The sequence below is a fragment of the Natator depressus genome, chromosome 18, assembly GCF_965152275.1.
Source record: "Natator depressus isolate rNatDep1 chromosome 18, rNatDep2.hap1, whole genome shotgun sequence".
NCBI classification, from domain to species: domain Eukaryota; kingdom Metazoa; phylum Chordata; order Testudines; family Cheloniidae; genus Natator; species Natator depressus.
In genome coordinates, this window is record NC_134251.1 from 2,323,881 (window position 1) to 2,344,802 (window position 20,922).

The following is a 20,922-nucleotide window of genomic DNA, read 5'->3' on the forward strand; positions in this document are numbered from 1 at the left end:
GGGAGGAGGAATCGGGGGCACGCAAAGCCCCTGGAATGAAGGGGAGGAAGTCTAGGAGTCCCTGAACTAGAAGGGCAGTGGATGGTGACACACAGGAGAGTTGTGGAGGGAATGGAGGGATTCCAGGAGCCCCGCCATCGGGAGGTGAGTTGGGCCGACAGAAGCTATGAAGCGAGCGACGCCCTAGTTGACATTCCCCAAGTCCCCATGCTGGGTTCCAGCCACGTGCCCCCTGGGGGCTCTTGCTGGCAGAGTCATTGATCTGTCGGGTGCACCACGCTGCGCTGCTTCTCGGCCCACAGCAGCCTAGAGATGTGGATGTCTCCACATGGCCCGATGGCCTCATCCCAGCAGTACTCCGGAGACAAGATCTTGGTTGGCTTGTGCAGCTGGAAGTACTTATTGAGGTGGCTCTCGTCATGCCAGCGGGGCCTCCACACCATTCCTCTTGTTCTGGAAGCAGCTTTCCGTCAGGTTCTTCACTGTGGGCATGACCCCTGAACACTGCTGCACGGTAGTGGCAGTCCCCTGCACCTGGGCCCAGAAAGGCAGCTGGTCTGAGGTTTCGGGCAGAGGTGAAGGAGAAGCAGGTCCACCAGTCGAAATAGGAATGGAGCAGGGCAACGGACTCGGCCAGCGCTCCCAGCCCGAAGGCTCCAACAAAGAACTGGTCGATATACAGGCAGAAAACTTACTGGGCCTCCCTGCAGATAGCAGGGTCCAGGCCCTGGGTGAACCAATGTATCCTCATCATGGAGACATCCTGCCAGCCCTTCTGGTTCTCCACCATCAGGGTCCTCAGGTGCCGCTCCGTGGCCAGGCGGAGCCGCGGCACTGCACCCACCCTGTCTGTGAAGATGTAGTAGATCACCCTCCAGCCCACCATTAAGTGTTCCTCAGCCGTCACCAGGAAATGCTCCAGACACTTAGCCAGGTACCTGCACAAGAGGTGGCAGAGGGTTAGGGGGCCAGGCTGGCCCCAGGCACCTGGGACTGCCCAGGGAAGAAGGATGGTCCCATGGTTCAGGACCAGGCAGGGATCAGACCACTGGGCCATCTCATCTGGTGTCCACCTTCTGCCCCACCAGCTGAAACCCTCATCCTTCTAGCCTGGTTCTTCCATTGCCACTTGCCAAATGGGTCAGGCCAGACTATTGGGCCCAGATCCTAAAGGTTCTTTTGGCTCCTATTTTACATTGGAATCCCTTTGACGCTCTGGGTCTTCGTCCATCCAGCCCAATATCCTGTCTCAACCTGATGCTTCAGAGTAAGAGAGAACCCTCTGTGACATATTCCAGGAGTGCAACCCGGAACTGTAGGACCACTGTGCCTCCTTAACTCTCCTCCCTGGCTGTCTCTTACAATGCCATGCTATTGACAAGCAGCAATTCCCTCCATGTGCTGTGATCACTCAGCCAACAGCATAGACTCATAGAAGATTAGGGTTGGAAGAGACCTCCGGAGGTCATCTAGTCCAAACCCCTGCTCAAAGCAGGACCAACACCAACTAAATCATCCCAGCCAGGGCTTTGTCAAGCCAGGCCTTAAAAACCTCTTAAGGATGGAGATTACACCACCTCCCTAGGGAACCCATTCCAGTGCTTCACCACCCTCCTAGCCCTGGTCTACACTAGGAGTTGAGGTCGAATTTAGCAGCGTTAAATCAATTTAACCCTGCACCCATCCACACGATAAAGCCCTTTTTTTCGACTTAAAGGACTCTTAAAATCGATTTCCTTACTCCACCCCCGACCAGGGGATTAGCGCTTAAATCAGCCTTGCCGGGTTGAATTTGGGGTACTGTGGATGCAATTAGATGGTATTGGCCTCCTGGAGCTATCCCAGAGTGCTCTATTGTGACCGCTCTGGACAGCACTCTCAACTCAGATGCACTGGCCAGGTAGACAGGAGAAGGCCCGCAAACTTTTGAATTTCAATTTCCTGTTTGCATGGTCACCTGCAGGTTGCCACGCTGGCCAGAGCTCATCAGCAGAGGTGACCATGATGGAGTCCCAGAATCGCAAAAGAGCTCCAGCATGGACCGAACGGGAGGTACGGGATCTGATCGCTGTATGGGGAGAGGAATCCGTGCTATCAGAACTCCGTTCCAGTTTTCGAAATGCCAAAACATTTGTCAAAATCTCCCAGGACACGAAGGACAGAGGCCATAACAGGGAGCTGAAGCAGTGCCTTGTGAAACTTAAGGAGCTGAGGCAAGCCTACCAGAAAACCAGAGAGGCAAACAGCTGCTCCGGGTCAGAGCCCCAAACATGCCGCTTCTATGATGAGCTGCATGCCATTTTAGGGGGTTCAGCTGTGTTGTTTGACTCCTTCAATGGAGATGGAGGCAACACAGAAGCAGGTTTTGGGGACGAAGAAGATGATGATGATGATGATGAGGTTATAGATAGCTCACAGCAAGCAAGCAGAGAAACCAATTTTCCCAAGAGCCAGGAACTGTTTCTCACCTTGGACCTGGAGTCAGTACCCCCCGAACCCACCCAAGGCTGCCTCCTAGTCCCGCCAGGCGGAGAAGGGACCTCTGGTGAGTGTACCTTTTAAAATACTATACATGGTTTAAAAGCAAGCATGTTTAATGATTAATTTGCCCTGGCATTTGCGGCTCTCCTGGATGTACTCCCAAAGCCTTTGCAAAAGGTTTCTGGGGAGGGCAGCCTTATTCCGTCCACCATGGTAGGACACTTTACCACAGCAGGCCAGTAGCACATACTCGGGAATCATTGTAGAACAAAGCATTGCAGTGTATGTTTGCTGGCATTCAAACAACATCCGTTCTTTATCTCTCTGTGTTATCCTCAGGAGAGTGATATCATTCATGGTCACCTGGTTGAAATAGGGTGCTTTTCTTAAGGGGACATTCAGAGGTGCCCGTTCCTGCTGGGCTGTTTGCCTGTGGCTGAACAGAAATGTTCCCCACTCTTAGCCATGGGGAGGGGGGAGGAGCTAGCCACGTGGTGGGGGGAGGCAAAATGCGACCTTGGAACGAAAGCACATGCGCTGTGTATGTAATGTTAACAGCAAGGTTTACCATGAAAGAGTGTACCCATTGTTCTATAAAATGTGTCTTTTTAAATACCACTGTCCCTTTTTTTTCTCTCCACCAGCTGCATGTGTTTCAAGGATCACAGGATCTTCTCCTTCCCAGAGGCTAGTGAAGATTAGAAGGTAAAAAAAACGCACTCGTGATGAAATGTTCTCTGAGCTCATGCTGTCCTCCCACACTGATGAATGCATGGAGGCAGACAACGTCAGAGTGCAGGAAAGCACAAAATGACAGGGAGGAGAGGTGGCTGGCTGAAGAGAGTAAGTGGCGGGCTGAAGAGAAGGCTGAAGCTGAAAGGTGGCGGCAGCATGATGAGAGGAGGCAGGATTCAATGCTGAGGCTGCTGGAGGATCAAACTAATGCACTCCAGCGTATGGTTGAGCTGCAGGAAAGGCAGCAGGAGCACAGACTGCTGCTACAGCCCCTGTGTAACCAACCACCCTCCTCTCCAAGTTCCATAGCATCCTCACCCAGATGCCCAAGAACGCGGTGGGGGGGCATCCGGCCACCCAGCAACTCCACCCCAGAGGATTGCCCAAGCAACAAAAGGCTGTCATTCAATAAGTTTTAAAGTTTTAAACTTTTAAAGTGCTGTGTGTCCTTGTCCTTCCTGCCTCCACCACCCCTCCCGGTGCTTCTCTCCTCCACCACACCTCCCAGGCTACCTTGGCAGTTATCCCCCTATTTGTGTGATGAATTACTAAAGAATGCATGAATGTGAAGCAACAATGACTTTATTGCCTCTGCAAGTGGTGATCGAAGGGAGGAGGGGAGGGTGCTTAGCTTACAGGGAAGTAGAGTGAACCAAGGGGCGGGGGGTTTCATCAAGGAGAAACAAACACAACTTTCACACCGTAGCCTGTCCAGTCATGAAACTGGTCTTTAAAGCTTCTCTGATGCGCACCGCACCCTCCTGTGCTCTTCTAACCGCCCTGGTGTCAGGCTGCGCATAACCAGCGGCCAGGTGATTTGCCTCAACCTCCCACCCTGCCATAAACATCTCCCCCTTGCTCTCACAGGTATTGTGGAGCGCACAGCAAGCAGTAATAACAGTGGGAATATTGGTTTCGCTGAGGTCTAACCAGGTCAGTAAACTGCGCTAGCGTGCTTTTAAACATCCAAATGCACATTCTACCACCATTCTGCACTTGCTCAGCCTACAGTTGAACAGCTCCTGACTACTGTCCAAGCTGCCTGTGTACGGCTTCATGAGCTATGGCATTAAGGGGTAGGCTGGGTCCCCAAGGATAACTATAGGCATTTCAACATCCCCAACGGTTATTTTCTGGTCTGGGAATAAAGTCCCTTCCTGCAGCTTTTGAAACAGACCAGAGTTCCTGAAGATGCGCACGTCATGTACCTTTCCCGGCCATCCCACATTGATGTTGGTGAAACGTCCCTTGTGATCCACCAGAGCTTGCAGCACTATTGAAAAGTACCCCTTGCGGTTTATGTACTCACCGGCTTGGTGCTCCGGTGCCAAGATAGGGATATGGGTTCCGTCTATGGCCCCACCACAGTTAGGGAATCCCATTGCAGCAAAGCTATCCACTATGACCTGCACATTTCCCACGGTCACTACCCTTGATATCAGCAGATCTTTGATAGTGTTGGTTACTTGCATCACAGCAGCCCCCACAGTAGATTTACCCTCTCCAAATTGATTCCCAACTGACCGGTAGCTGTCTGGCGTTGCAAGCTTCCACAGGGCTATTGCCACTCGCTTCTCAACTGTGAGGGCTGCTCTCATCTTGGTATTCATGTGCTTCAGGCAGGGGAAAGCAAGTCACAAAGTTCCATGAAAGTGCCCTTATGCATGTGAAAGTTTCTCAGCCACTGGGAATCATCCCAGACCTGCAACACTATACAGTCCCACCAGTCTGTGCTTGTTTCCCGAGCCCAGAATTGGCATTTCATGCATGAGCCTGCCTCATTGCCACCAGGATGGTGAAATTGCCAGGGCCTGTGCTTTGAGAGAAGTCTGTTTCCATGTCCTGATCACTCTTGTCGCCGCGCTGCCATCGCCTCCTTGCCTGCTTTTGCAGGTTCTGGTTCTGCGTATACTGCATGATAATGCGCAATGTGTTTACAATGCTCATAACTGCTATGGTGATCTGAGCGGTCTCCATGCTTGCCATGGTATGGCATGAGCAGGAGAGCAGAGTTGCAGGTGTTGGATGACCAGTTTTGCAGACCTACTGCACCGTCTGCTGCCAGGACACAACAGCTGAGCGGGCTGCATGCTTGCCATGGTATGGCGAGACAAGAGCAGCTGAGCAGAGTTGCAGCGGAAGCGGCGGATGACAACGGTCATATAGAGGACCTGTGAGGTGGATTCATAGCACTCGATGATGACGGTGAGGAGTCCTACTGCACTGTCTGCTGAAAGCAGTATAGCGCCCGCACGGAAAAAAGGCACAAAACGATTGTCTGCCATTGCTTTCATGGAGGGAGGGGTGACTGACGACATGTACCCAAAACCACCCGCGACAATGTTTTTGCCCCATCGGGCGTTGGGAGCTCAACCCAGAATGGACAGGGGAGACTGCGGGAACTGTGGGATAGCTACCCACAGTGCAACGCTCCGAAAGTTGACGCTAGCCATGGTATTGTGGATGCACTATGCTGACTTAATGCGCTTAGTGGGGACACACACAATCGACTATTTAAAAATGATTTATAAAAAACTGACTTCTATAAATTCAACCTAATTTTGTAGTGTAGACATACCCTTAGTTCCACTGAGGATATTGCCCAAGTTAGAAGCTGAAGTAATGAAAGGCAGAGAGACAAGTGAAGCCAGTGACCCACAGGGCTAAACCCTCATGCTTCATGCTAGGATCTGAGGCATGAATTTCTCACCCTTAGAGCACAGCAAGAATCAGACAGGTGCACTATGGGGTGTGACACACTGTACCTCAAAATAGCACTCTGGAACCCCCACATTCACCACAGTGATATGCTTATGGTATGTTTTGTGCAAAGTATGCTGGGTGAGGTATCATTGAAAAAAGTCTTGATGTGTGGAACATTGCTCTCCTGTTGCATTGTGGGTACTAGCCTTGTGTGTGAAGTTAGGAAGTGTTGCTGTATTTGTTACCGAAATGTGTGGCAAATGGAAAACACCCACAGCCTGCCTCTTAATGGCAAAGGAGCAACTAGCACTGGCCAAGACAGATTTACATTGAGATGGGCCAGACAGGTGCTGATGGCCTGTTAAGGGGAATCCACTTCCCAATGGCCGTCCCCGAGACTCCTCAGAGGGCAGGTGCATGATGGATGCAGCCTAACCCCGGTGATACAGCAAGGAGCTTTCTAGCAGCTGGAAGAGGGACAGTGACATCACCACTTGGCCTCTCTCCTTCCCCACCTACTCTGAAGGCAACAAGAACCTTTGGAAGAAAAGACTTTGGTCTGAGGAGATTGAACAAAGAATTTCAGCCTGTGTTAAGAACTGTGACCTTCCTGCAACAGCCAGGGGGGGAGGGGCGGGGGAAGTTGTTTGATTCAAATATTGCTTCGTCTGATAACGTTTAGAATTTAGACTGTGATTTCATTTCTTACATAACCAACTTTGACCTCTGTGCCTAACACTATAATCACTTAAAATCCATCTTTCTGCAGTTAATAAACTCATTTTAATGTTTTATCCTTACAAGTGAGTTTGTCTAAAGTGCTTGGGGAACCTGCTCAGATTACAAAGGCTGGTGCATGTCCACTATCCTTTGACCAAGAGCTGAACTAATTAATGAGCTTGCACTGTTCAAGAGAACACCTTGAGCAGTGCAAGGCAGTACCTTTCTGGGGTGCAAGGCTGGGGCCCAGGAGGTATTTGCTGGTGTTTCTGTATAATTCATGAGTGGCTTAGAAAGCATTCATGCAAGTGAGCTGAGTGTGTCTCTGCATGGGTGGTAGTGGTCGGGGACATCCATCTGCCATCCACACTGTGAAACTTGAGACGTGTGCTGCTTGCCTTGAGCTAGAATTCAGGATGTGATGGAGTGTTTGTCGAGACTGATCAAGCCCTCGGACCACTACCCCTTCTTACTTCTCCACGTGGGCACCAGTGATACTGCCAAGAATGACCTTGAGGGGGTCACCGCAGACTATGCGGCTCTGGGAAGAAGAATAAAGGAGTTTGAAGCACAAGTCGTGTTCTCGTCCATCCTCCCTGTTGAAGGAAAAGGCCCAGGTAGGTACCATTGAATTGTGGAGGTAAATGTGTGGTTATGGTGACAGAGAGAGGGCTTTGGATTCTTCGATGATGGGATGTGGTTCCAGGAAGGATTGCTAGGAAGAGATAGGATCCACCTAACAAAGAGAGGGAAGAGCATCTTTGCAGGTGGGCTTGCTAACCTAGTGAGGAGGGTTTTAAAGTAGTCTCACTGGGTGTTGAGACCTAAGCTCTGAGGTAAGTGGGGTAGTGGGATACCAGGAGGAAACACAAGTAGGAGGGTGCAACAGGGGAGGCTTCCTGATTCATACTGAGAAAGCAGGGCAATCGGCTAGTTATCTTAGGTGCCTGTACACGAATGCAAGAAGCCTGGGACACAAGCAGGAAGAATTGGAAGTCCTGGCACAGTCAAGGAACTATGATGTGATTGGAATAATAAAGACTTGGTGGGATAACTCACATGACTGGAGTACTGTCATGGATGGATATAAACTGTTCAGGAAGGACAGGCAGGGGAGAAAAGATGGAAGAGTTGCACTGTATGTAAGGGAGCAGTATGATTGCTCAGAGCTCCAATATGAAACTGGAGAAAAGTCTGTTGAGAGTCTTTGGGCTAAGTTTAGAGATGAGAGCAACAAGGGTGATGTCATGGTGGGCATCTGCTCTAGACCACCAGACTAGAATCATAGAATCATAGAATATCAGGGTTGGAAGGGACTCCAGAAGGTCATCTAGTCCAACCCCCTGCTCGAAGCAGGACCAATTCCCAGTTAAATCATCCCAGCCAGGGCTTTGTCAAGCCTGACCTTAAAAACCTCTAAGGAAGGAGATTCTACCAGGAGGATGAAGTAGATGGGGCTTTCTTCAGACAACTAACAGAAGTTTCCAGATCACAGGCCCTGGTTCTCATGGGGGACTTCAATCACCCTGACATCTGCTGGGAGAGCAATACAGCAGTGAACAGATAATCCAGGAAGTTTTTGGAGAGTGCTGGGGACAACTTCCTGGTGCAAGTGCTGAAGAAACCAGCTAGGGGCCATGCTCCTCTTGACCTGCTGCTCACAAATCGGGAAGAATTGGTAGGGGAAGTAGAAGTGGGTGGCAACCTGGGCATCAGTGACCATGAGATGGTTGAGTTCAGGATCCTGACAAAAGGAAGAAAGGAGAGCAGCAGAATACAGACCCTGGACTTCAGAAAAGCAGACTTTGATTCCCTCAGGGAACTGATGGGCAGGATCCCCTGGGAGGCTAATCTGAGGGGGAAAGGAGTCTAGGAGAGCTGGCTGTATTTTAAAGAAGCCTTATTGAGGGCGCAGGAACAAACTATCCCGATGTGCAGAAAGAATAGCAAATATGGCAGGTGACCAACTTGGCTTAACAGAGAAATCTTTGGTGATCTTAAAGACAAAAAGGAAGCTTACAAGAAGTGGAAATTTGGACAGATGACTAGGGAGGAGTATAAAAATATTGCTCGAGCATGCAGGAAGGCCAAAGCACAGTTGGAGTTGCAGCTAGCAAGGGATATAAAAGGTAACAAGAAAGGTTTCTACAGGTATGTTAGTAACAAGAAGGTCAGGGAAAGTGTGGGACCCTTACTGAATGGGGGAGGCAACCTAGTAACAAATGATGTGGAAAAAGCTGAAGTATGCAATGCTTGTTTTGCTTTGGTCTTCACAGACAAGGTCAGCTCCTAAACTGCTGGACTGGGCAGCACAGTATGGGGAGGAGGTGAGCAGCCCTCAGTGGTGAAAGAACAGGCTAAGGACTAATTAGAAAAGCTGGACATGCACAAGTCCATGGGGCCAGAGGCACTGCATCCGAGGGTGCTGAGGGAGTTGGCTGATGCGATTGGAGAGCCATTGGCCATTATCTCTGAAAACTCGCGGTGATTGTGGGAGATCACGGACAATTGGAAAAGGGCAAATATAGTGCCCATCTTAAGGGAAGAAGGAGAATCCAGGGAACCAGAGACCAGTCAGCCTCACCTCAGTCCCCAGAAAAATCATGGAGGAAGTCCTCAAGGAATCCATTTTGTAGCACTTGGAAGAGAGGAAGATGATCAGGAACAGTCAACATGGATTCACTAAGGGCAAGTCATGCCTGGCCAACCTGATTGCCTGGTGAGATAACTGGCTTTGTGGATATGGGGAAAGCAGTGGATGTGATATACCTTGACTTTAGCAAACTTTTTGATATCGTCTCCCACAGTATTCTTGCCAGCAAGTTAAAGAAATATGGATTGGATGAATGGACTATAATGGGGATAGAAAGCTGTCTAGATCATCAGCTCAATGGGTAGTGATCAACGGCTCAATGTCTAGTTGGCAGCTGGTATCAACCGGAGTGCCCCCGGGGTCGGTCCTGGGGCTGAACACAACACCATCAACAGCCTCAGAAACAACTCTGACATCATAATCAAAAAGGCTGAAAAAGAAGGTGCTGTTGTCATCATGAATAGGTCAGAATACGAACAAGAGGATGCTAGGCAGCTCTCCAACACCACATTCTACAAGCCATTACCCTCTGATCCCACTGAGGGTTACCAAAAGAAACTACACCATCTGCTCAGGAAACTCCCTGAAAAAGTAGAGGAACAGATCTGTGCAGACACATGCCAAGAACCCCGACCAAGGGTATTTTATTTGCTATCTAGGATCCATAAACCTAGAAATCCTGGATGCCCCATCATCTCAGGCATTGGCACCCTAACAGCAGGATTGTCTGGCTATGTGGACTCTCTCCTCAGGCCCTATGCTACCAGCACTCCCAGCTATCTTCGAGACACCACTGACTTCCTGAGGAAACTACAATCCATCGGTGATCTTCCTGAAAACACCATCCTGGCCACTATGGATGTAGAAGCCCTCGACACCAACATTCCACACAAAGATGGACTACAAGCCATCGGGAACAATATCCCTGATAATGTCACGGCAAACCTGATGGCTGACCTTTGTGACTTTGTCCTCATCCACAACTATTTCACATTTGGGGACAATGTATACCTTCAGGTCAGCGGCACTGCTATGGGTACCCGCATGGCCCCACAGTATGCCAACATTTTTATGGCTGACTTAGAACAACGCTTCCTCAGCTCTCGTCCCCTAATGCCCCTACTCTACTTGTGCTACACTGATGACATCTTCATCATCTGGACCCATGGAAAAGAAGCCCTTGAGGAATTCCACCAGGATTTCAACAATTTCCATCCCACCATCAACCTCAGCCTGGACCAGTCCACACAAGCGGTCCATTTCCTGGACACTACTCTGCTAATAAGCGATGGTCACATAAACACCACCCTATATCGGAAACCTACTGACCGCTATGCTTACCTACATGCCTCCAGCTTTCATCCAGGACACACCACACGATCCATTGTCTACAGCCAAGGTCTAAGATACAACCGCATTTGCTCCAACCCCTCAGACAGAGACAAACACCTACAAGATCTCTATCAAGCATTCTTAAAACTACAATACCCACCTGCTGAAGTGAAAAAGCAGACTGACAGAGCCAGAAGAGTACCCAGAAGTTACCTACTACAGGACAGGCCCAACAAAGAAAATAACAGAACGTCACTAGCCATCACCTTCAGCCCCAACTAAAACCTCTCCAGTGAATCATCAAAGATCTACAACCTATCCTGAAAAATGAGCCCTCACTCTCACAGATCTTGGGAGACATACTTACAGACAGCCCCCCAACCTGAAGCAAATAGTCTCCAGCAACCACACACCACACAACAAAAACACTAACCCAGAAAACTATCCTTGCAACAAAGCCCATTGCCAACTGTGTCCACATGTCTATTCAGGGGACACCATCATAGGGCCTAATCACATTAGCCACGCCATCAGAGCCTCGTTCACCTGCACATCTACCAATGTGATATATGGCATCACGTGCAGGCAATGTCCCTCTGCCATGTACATTGGCCAAACCAGACAGTCTCTATGCAAAAGAATAAATGGACACAAATCTGACATCAGGAATCATAACATTCAAAAACCAGTAGGAGAACACTTCAAGCTTTCTGGACACTCAGTGAAAGACTTAAGGGTGGCAATTTTGCAACAGAAAAGCTTCAGAATCAGACTCCAATGAAAAACTGCTGAGCTTGAATTAATATGCAAACTAGATACCATTAACTTGGGTTTGAACAGAGACTGGGAGAGGCTGGGTTATTACACATATTGAATCTATTTCCCCATGTTAAGTATCCTCACACCTTCTTGTCAACTGTCTGCATTAGTAGGAGCATTGTCCACAGATTGAGGGAAGTGATTATTCCCCTCTATTTGGCACTGGTGAGGCCACATCTGGAGTATTGCGTCCAGTTTTGCCCCCTCCCCCTGCTACAGAAAGGATGTGGACAAATTGGAGAGAGTCCAGTGGAGGGCAACAAAAAGAATTAGGGGACTGGGGCACATGACTTATGAGGAGAGGCTGAGGGAACTGGGCTTATTTAGTCTGCAGAAGAGAAGAGTGAGGGGGGATTTGATAGCAGCCTTCAGCTACCTGAAGGGGGGTTCCAAAGAGGATGGAGCTTGGCTGTTCTCAGTGGTGGCAGATGACAGAACAAAGAGCAATGGTCTCAAGTTGCAGTGGTGGAAGTCTAGGTTGGATATTAGGAAACACTATTTCACTGTATATCTACACTACGAAATTAGGTTGAATTTATAGAAGTCGGTTTTTTAGAAATCGTTTTAAATAGTCGTTTGTGTGTGTCCCCACACAAAATGCTCTAAATGCATTAAGTGCATTAACTCGGTGGAGTGCTTCCACAGTACTGAGGCTAGCGTCGACTTCCGGAGTGTTGCACTGTGGGTAGCTATCCCACAGTTCCCGCAGTCTCCGCTGCCCATTGGAATTCTGGGTTGAGATCCCAATGCCTGATGGGGCAAAAAACATTGTCGCGGGTGGTTCTGGGTACATGTCATCAGGCCCTCCTTCCCTCCCTCCCTCTGTGAAAGCAACAGCAGACAATTGTTCAGCGCCTTTTTTCTGTGCAGACACCATACCACGGCAAGCATGGAGCCTGCTCAGATCATTTTGGCAATTAGGAGCACATTAAACACCACACGCATTATCCAGCAGTATATGCAGCACCAGAACCTGGCAAAGCGAAACTGGGCGAGTAGGTGACGTCAGCCTCGACAAGAGTGATGAGGACATGGACACAGACTTCTCTCAAAGCATGGGCCCTGGCAATGCAGGCATCATGGTGCTAATGGGGCAGGTTCATGCCGTGGAATGCCGATTCTGGGCCCGGGAAACATTTGTCTAATGGAGATTCAGGTCCTGCCTGGAATATTGGCAGAGGGATAGCTCAGTGGTTTGAGCATTGGCCTGCTAAACCCAGGGTTGTGAGTTCAATTCTTAAAGGGGCCATTATGCCTCAGGCTCCTCTCCCAGCCAGCAGCACCACAAGCACCCAGGAGATGATGATAGCTAGCAATCGTACTGCACCATCTGCTGCCAGCCTACCCCTTGCTTCCCCCCTCCATGAAAGCAACGGCCACCAATCGTTTTGCGCCATTTTCCATGTGGGAGCCATATTGCTGTCAGCATTGTCATCCACCCGTTGCTTCTGCTGCCACTGGGATCTCCTGCAGACGCCGTACCACGGCAAGCATGGAGCCCGCTCAGATCACCGCGGCAGTTATGACCATTCTAAACAACACGTGCATTATCTAGCAGTATATGCAGAACCAGAAGCTGCACCTGCAAAAGCAGGCAAGTAGGCGATGGCAGCGTGGTGAGGAGAGTGGACATGGACACAGACTTCTCTCAAAATACGGGCCCCGGCAATGTGCACATCATGGTGGTAATGGGGCAGGTTCATGCTGTGGAACGTCGATTCTGGGCCCGGGAAACAAGCACAGACTGGTGGGACCACATAGTGTTCCAAGTCTGCGATGATTCCCAATGGCTGCGAAACTTTCGCATGTGTAAGGGCACTTTCATGGAACTTTGTGACTTGCTTTTTCTTGCCCTGAAGCACCAGAATACCAAGATGAGAGCAGCCCTCACAGTTCACAAGCGAGTGGCGATAGCCCTGTGGAAGCTTGCAATGCCAGACAGCTACCAGTCAGTCGGGAATCAATGTGGAGTGGGTAAATCTACTGTGGGGGTGCTGTGATCCAAGTAGCCAATGCAATCACTGAGCTGCTCCTACCAAGGGTAGCGACTCTGGGAAATGTGCAGGTTCTAGTGGATGGCTTTGCTGCAATGGGATTCCCTAACTGTAGTGGGGCCATAGACGGAACCCATATCCCTATCTTGGCACTGGAGCACCAAGGCAGCGAGTACATAAACCGAAAGGGGTACTTTTCAATGGTGCTGCAAGCACTGGTGGATCACAAGGGACGTTTCACCAACATCAATGTGGGATGGCCGGGAAAGGTACATGACGCGCGCATCTTCAGGAACTCTGGTCTGTATGAACAGCTGCAGCAAGGGACTTCCTTCCCACACCAGAATATAGCCGTTGGAGATGTTGAAATACCGATAGTTATCCTTGGGGACTCAGCCTACCCCTTAATGCCATGGCTCAAGAAGCCGTTCACAGGCAGCCTGGACAGTAGTCAGGAGCTGTTCAACTATAGGCTGAGCAAGTGCAGAATGGTGGTAGAATGTGCATTTGGATATTTAAAAGCACGCTGGTGCAGTTTACTGACTCGGTTAGACCTCAGTGAAACCAATATTCCCATTGTTATTACTGCTTGCTGTGTGTTCCACAATATCTGTGAGAGTAAGGGGGAGAAGTTTATGGGGGAATGGTAAGTTGAGGCAAATTGCCTGGCCACTGATTACATGCAACCAGATACCAGGGCGATTAGAAGAGCACAACAGGGAGCACTGCGCATCAGAGAAGCTTTGAAAACCAGTTTCATGGCTGACCAGGCTACGGTGTGACAGTTCTGTTTGTTTCTCCTTGATGAAAACCTGCCCCCTTGGTTAACTCTACTTCCCTGTAAGCCAACCGCCCTCCACTCCCCCCTTCGATCACCGCTTGCACAGGCAATAAAGTCGTTGTTGTTTCAAATTCATGCATTCTTTATTAATTCATCACACAAATAGGGGGATAACTGTCAAGGTAGCCCAGGAGGGGTGGAGGAGGAGGGAAGGACAAGGCCACACTGCACTTTAAAACTTATTGAATGCCAGCTTTCTGTTGCTTGGGCAGTCCACTGGGGTGGACTGGCTGGGTGCCTGGAGGCCCCCCACCATGCTCTTGGGCATCTGGGTGAGGAGGCTATGGAACCTGGGGAGGAGGGCGGTTGGTTACACAGGGGCTGCAGTGGCTGTCTGTGTCTTTCCTGCACCTCAACCATATGCTGGAGCATATCAGTTTGATCCTCCAGTAGCCTCAGCATTGACTCCTGCTTTCTGTCAGCAATGTGACACCACCTATCATCTTCAACCTGCCACTCATTATCTTCAACCCGCCACCTGTTCTTGCGTTCATATTGTGCTTTCCTGGACTCTAACATTGTCTGCCTCCCCTCATTCTGCTGGGCTCTTTCAGTGTGGGAGGACTGCATGAGCTCAGAAAACATTTCATCGCGAGTGAGTTTTTTTCGCCTTCTAATCTTCGCTAGCCTCTGGGAAGGAGATGATAATGTGAGCGTTGAAACATTTGCAGCTGCGGGAGGGAAAAAAAGGGAGAGTAGTAGTTAAAAAGACACATTTTAGAGAACAATGGGTAGACTTTTTCAGGGTGAACCTTGCTGTTAACATTACATAGCACATGTGCATTTGGTACAAGGTCGCATTTTGCCTCTTATATTGAGGGCCTGCCAGTATGGTGTGAGAGATCACACATGCAGGGACGGTGGGCAACAGAATTCGGCTTGCAGGCAGCCATGGTAAGCCACAGTCGTTTGGCTTCTTTAACCTTCATAACATGTGGGAATGGTTTCAAACAGCAGCGCCCTCATTTCCCATACCGAATAGCCATTGGGTTGGCCATTTAAAATGGGTTGGCCATTTAAAAGGAGGGGCTGCGGTTTCCAGGTTAATGTGCAGCACAAACCCAACTAACCCCCCCACATGCACACATACCCAATTCTCTGTTAGCATGGCTAACAGCAGGGAAGATTTCTGTTCAGCCACAGGAAAACAGCCCAGCAGGAACGGCCACCTCTGAATGTCCCCTTAATAAAATTCCCCTATTTCAACCAGGTGACCATGAATGATATCACTCTCCTGAGGATAACACAGAGAGATAAAGAATGGATGTTGCTTGAATGCCAGCAAACACTGGGATCATACGCTGCCATGCTTTGTTATGCAATGACTCCAGACTACGTGCTGCTGACCTGGCGTGGTAAAGTGTCCTACTATGGAGGACGCAATAAGGCTGCCCTCCCCAGAAACCTTTTGCAAAGGCTTTGGGAGTACATCCAAGAGAGCTTTATGGAGATATCCCTGGAGGATTTCCACTCCATCCCCAGACACATTAACAGACTTTTCCAGGTTTCAGAGTAACAGCCGTGTTAGTCTGTATTCGCAAAAAGAAAAGGAGTACTTGTGGCACCTTAGACTTTTCCAGTAGCTGTACTGGCCACAAATTAATAATTAAACACGCTTGCTTTTAAACCATGTATTATATTTACAAAGGTACAGTCATCAGAGGTCCCTTCTCCTCCTAGCAGGTCCGGGAGCCCACCTTGGGTGGGTTCAGGGGGTACTGGCTCCAGGTCCAGGGTGAGAAAGAGTTCCTGGCTCTCGGGAAAAATGGGTTCTCTGCTTGCTTGCTGTGCGCTATCTTCAACCTCCTCTTCCTCCTCCTCATCTTCCTTGTCCCCAAAATGTGCATCCCTGTTGCGTGATAATCCATTGACGGAGTCAAAGCACAGGGGTAGGGTAGTGGTGGCTGCACCCCCTAGAATGGCATGCAGCTCATCATAGAAGCGGCATGTCTGGAGCTCTGACCCCAGCGACTGTTTGCCTCTCTGGTTTTTTGGTAGGCTTGCCTGAGCTCCTTAAGTTTCACGCAGCACTGCTGTTATAGCCTCTGTCCTTCATGCCCTTGGAGATTTTTTCAAATGTTTGGGCATTTCATCTTTTGGAATGCAGTTCTGATAGCACAGATTCATCTCCCCATACAGCGATCAGATCCTGTACCTCCCGTTTGGTCCATGCTGGAGGTCTTCTGCAATTCCGGGACTCCATCATGGTCACCTCTGCTGATGAGATCTGCACTCACCTAGAGCTTGCCATGGTGGCCAAACAGGAAATGAGATTCAAAAGTTCATGGGCCTTTTCCTGTCTACCTGGCCAGTGCATCTGAGCTGAGAGCGCTGTCCAGAGCGGTCACAATGGAGCACCTGGGATAGCTCCCGGATGCCAATACCGTCAAATTGCAACCCCAAATTTGACCCGGCAAGGTCAATTTCAGCGCTAATCCCCTCATCCATGGAGGAGTACAGAAATCGATTTTAAGAGCCCTTTAAGTCGAAGTAAATGGCTTTGTCGTGTGGACGGGTGCAGGGTTAAATTGATCTAATACTGCTAAATTCAACCTAAACTCGTAGTGTCAGATCTGCAGTTACCCAGAGTCTGCAGGGTTTGGAGTTGGGGGTCCAGTTCTGGTCTGTTTCTGGTATTTAAGCACCTGCTCAATGAGATGATTCCTGTGCTTCAAAATATTTTTCGCCTGCTGATCACAGTGAAATAGGAATCACAGCTGCAAATAGACAAGATCCACAGCTAACGTGGCTGGAGCCAGATCAAGCTCCATTTAGTGCAACCATCCACCTTCCTTTCCTCTAGGAGTGATGCATCCTCCCCACTTTGTATTAAATTACCTTGCTTGTTCCCCTCCATTCATCAGCCAGAACCATGTGGCCCATCCTGTTGTCCCATGAGCATATTCCCGTCAAACCCCATTAACTCAGGTCAGCTACTAAGTGAGAGCTAAAGGGCCAGATTTTCAAATGCTGCCTGCCATTTCTGCACCACTAGTCATTGTTTATGCAGTTTAGACCATTCAGATGTTGGAGTAACAGCTTTGTGGGGCCTCAAAATGACATGAATTGTGGATGCAGAAATGGAGGCAAGGTTGGATGGGACTGTTGCCCCATACGGAGTGGGGGCTGACTTTGAAACCAGATGGCGGTAGGTGCATGTTGGGAGAAAGGAAGGTGGGGTCAGGCATGACAGACAGTGCATGAAGCAGGCTCCCCTACTGTCATAAATATAAAGGGAAGGGTAACCACCTTTCTGTATACAGAACTATAAAATTCCTCCTGGCCAGAGGCAAAACCCTTTCACCTGTGCAGGGTTAAGAAGCTAAGATAACCTCGCTGGCACCTGACCAAAATGACCAATGAGGAGACAAGATACTTTCAAAGCTGGGGGGGGGGGGACAAAGGGTCGTTCTGTCTGTCTGTGTGATGCTTTTGCTGGGAACAGATCAGGAATGCTCTTCATAACTCCTTAAGTTAGTAAGTAATCTAGCTAGAAATGCGTTAGATTTCCTTTTGTTTAATGGCTGGTAAAATAGCTGTGCTGAATGGAATGTATATTCCTGTTTTTTGTGTCTTTTTGTAACTTAAGGTTTTGCCTAGAGGGATTCTCTATGTTTTGAATCTGATTACCCTGTAAGGTATTTACCATCCTGATTTTACAGAGGTGATTCTTTTACTTTTTTCTTTAATTAAAATTCTTCTTTTAAGAACCTGATTGCTTTTTCATTGGTCTTAAGATCCAAGACTTTGGGTCTGTGTTCACCGATGCAAATTGGTGAGGATTTTTATCAAGCCTTCCCCAGGAAAGCGGGTGTAGGGCTTGGGGGGATATTTTGGGGGGAAGACATCTCCAAGTGGGCTCTTTCCCTGTTCTTTGTTTAATACGCTTGGTGGTGGCAGCATAGGGTTCAAGGACAAGGCAAAGTTTGTACCTTGAGGAAGTTTTTAACCTAAGCTGGTAAGAATAAGCTTAGGGGGTCTTTCATGCAGGTCCCCACATCTGTATCCTAGAGTTCAGAGTGGGGAAGGAACCTTGACACCTACTATGAGCTGAAATCACTAAAGAGCTGAAATCACCGAGTACTGTGTTAAGTAGTAGGGGGCCTGAAGATATATTGGTGAGCGGCTCACAGGACGGCTACCGGGGAGGAGCAGCTGGCAGAGCAGCTCGCAGGACGGCTACTGGAGAGGAGCAGCTGGTGGAGAGGAGCGGCTCATGGTGAAGGCTGCAGCAGAAACCCACGGAGAGGTGGGGCAGTTGGCTGTCGGAGCATGTAAGGTGCCCCTTTACTCCCCCCCCCCCCCATTTCCACACAGGCTGGGAGGAGGGGTTAAAACTCTGCAGATGAACTTTTGAATTCTGGACTCACTAAGGACAGAGACAGAGACTTTTGGGTTGCTGGACTTTTGGATTGTTGGACTTTTGGGACTTTGGGTGACTTTTGGGTTGCTGGACTCAAGAACCAAAGGGAAAGGACACGGCCCAGTTTGCTTGGGGTGGGTTTTTGCTCATAGTTTGCTTTATGAATCCTGTTGGTGATGTTTCCTCAACATAATGCCACATTGTTTCTCTCTGTTATTAAAAGGCTTTTGCTACACTCAGACTGTGCTTGTGAGAGGGGAAGTATTGCCTCTTGAGGCACCTGGGGGAGTGGTATATATTTGTCCCTGGTCACTGGGTGGGGGCTCAAGCTGGTTTTGCATTGTGTTATTGGAACAGAACCCTTAGATACTGAACCCGGCCCTTCTTGCTGCCAGTTCTTGCTCCGGGCTTAAATAGTAGGCATAAGCCAATCGGAGGTCACAGAAGGAGCTGCCGGTCAGCTCTACTGTGGGCAAGACGGCCTGCAGTGATTGGTCTCCCGGGCCCTATAGTGCACTGACCGCAGCTCAGCCAAGGCTGCCTGGCGGTGGGGTGGAACTGCTGCTGCCCACCCACAGAGCCGGGTTCAAATCCTCCTGGCTACTGCTGGTAAAGAATACTAATGCCTTGTCTCCACTTAGGAGAATTCTCACCGTGAATTACCTCACTGTAACAAACACCTCTGTGCCAGTGGAAGCCAGGCTAGGCCAGGTTCCCGCAGTTTCTGTAGGAGGGGGAGAGCTGCTTGTTCCAACACTCTGGGTCTGTGCTGAGCTTCTGCATCTACCATGTTCTCGTCTTCCCTCAGTGCTACAGGATGTCAGACTGCATCCACCAGCTGCAGGGAAACCTCAGCTGGAACAGAAACCTGCACAGAGCAACTACGAACCCTGGGAGGGAGCCCGTCACCCACATCTCTGGCAGGGCTCAAAAAAGAACTTCTCAGGCCTCTTGGTGACAGGAGAACATTTCTCCCTCAGTGGCTTCTGCATGGCAGAGCCAGGCAGCAGAGAGAGGAGAGCTGGCTGAGAATTGCGGAGGAAAGTTTTTTCACTGGGAAACGCAGTTTCATGGAAACCAAAACTTTTGGGGGCAATGTGTCAGTTTTGATTAACCTTTTCCCAGGAAGGACCTTAGGGCCCCTCTCCCTGATTCCAACCCAAGAGTGCCTGGCTCCCAGTTATTGTTCCAGGGCCTTAAACTGGGGTTTTCCAGCTCCCAGAGGCATGCCTGAACACGGGGTGATTAGCACCCGAGTGAGGTGCTTGTGGTCTCTCTCCTACCCTCAAATAGTTCTCTTAGCTCAGCGGAGACAAGGCAGCTGGAGCGTTTTCTGGAGGTATCTAGACAAGCTCAGCCCACATCCCTGCCTGTGGCTGGACGTGTCTAGTTTGTCATGGTAAAGCAACAGAGCCTCAGCTCCACTTGTGTTTACAGCAGAGACTGGTGTGGGTTAGTTATCCCACAGCAAAAACACACCACGTGCACACATGGCCCAAGGGGTTGAAAGCTGCTGGTTTCAAAGCCAACACCTCATTAACGTGGGACTCAACCAACAGACTCAGACCAGGGCCCATCTACCCAGTCTCCTGCCTCTGATCGAGCCCAGCTCAAGCTGTGGTAGAAGAAGGAGCAAACCCCCCTTTTTGGGTTATTATGGGATACCTGCCCCCTAAGGGAGTTTCCTCCACACCCATCAATTCTGAGTGGGCTCAGGCCCAGTCAGAGGGTTTGATCCTTGCCAAACATTTGGGTTTGTTTTGGTTTTTGAGTTCTCCCTAACAGGGCTGTGGCGGCCCCATTAGCTGTGCGACTGGGATGTCATAGAATATCAGGGTTGGAAGTGACCTCAGGAGGTCATCTAGTCCAACCCCCTGCTCAAAGCAGGACCAATCCCCAATTTTTGGCCCAGTTTCCTAAATGGCCCCCTCAGGGATTCAACTCACAACCCTGGGTTTAGCAGGCCAATGCTCAAACCACTGAGCTATCCCTCCCACCAGCCAGCAGAGAGGGGGAGACACAAATGTGGCTGGAAAACCTGCTCTGGGGTGAATGTACCGTCCAGCACAGGAAATCACAGCCCTGTATGAGCAGAGCAGAGGGTGTCAGAGACTAGCCTCACACCCTGCAATGGACATCCCTGTGATGCAGGAAGTGTGCTGCAGGGAGACTGGCTGGGTATGTTCCTCTGGAAGGCGCTGGCTAGGGACAGCAAAGGGTGGTGTCAAAGTCAGATTCAAGGCTCACAGAATTTGTCAGACCACTCTGCTTATTAGCAAAGCGCTTTGCCAGTGCACCCAGATATGTGAGCCCCATGCAAAAGCTCAAGCTAACTTATTTA

General features: G+C 49.6%; 1 protein-coding gene and 1 pseudogene across 1 annotated transcript; both read right to left on the minus strand.

The window, feature by feature from the left end:
- Positions 1-254: 254 nt before the first annotated feature.
- A3GALT2 (alpha 1,3-galactosyltransferase 2) lies at positions 255-934 on the minus strand. Its single transcript, XM_074934042.1, is given in 3 exon segments — positions 255-428; positions 430-499; positions 501-934. Coding segments are annotated over 3 exon segments (630 nt in total). The 5' UTR covers positions 887-934.
- Positions 935-14,390: 13,456 nt separating this feature from the next.
- On the minus strand, positions 14,391-16,421 carry LOC141974366 (uncharacterized; annotated as a pseudogene).
- Between the last annotated feature and the right edge of the window lie 4,501 nt (positions 16,422-20,922).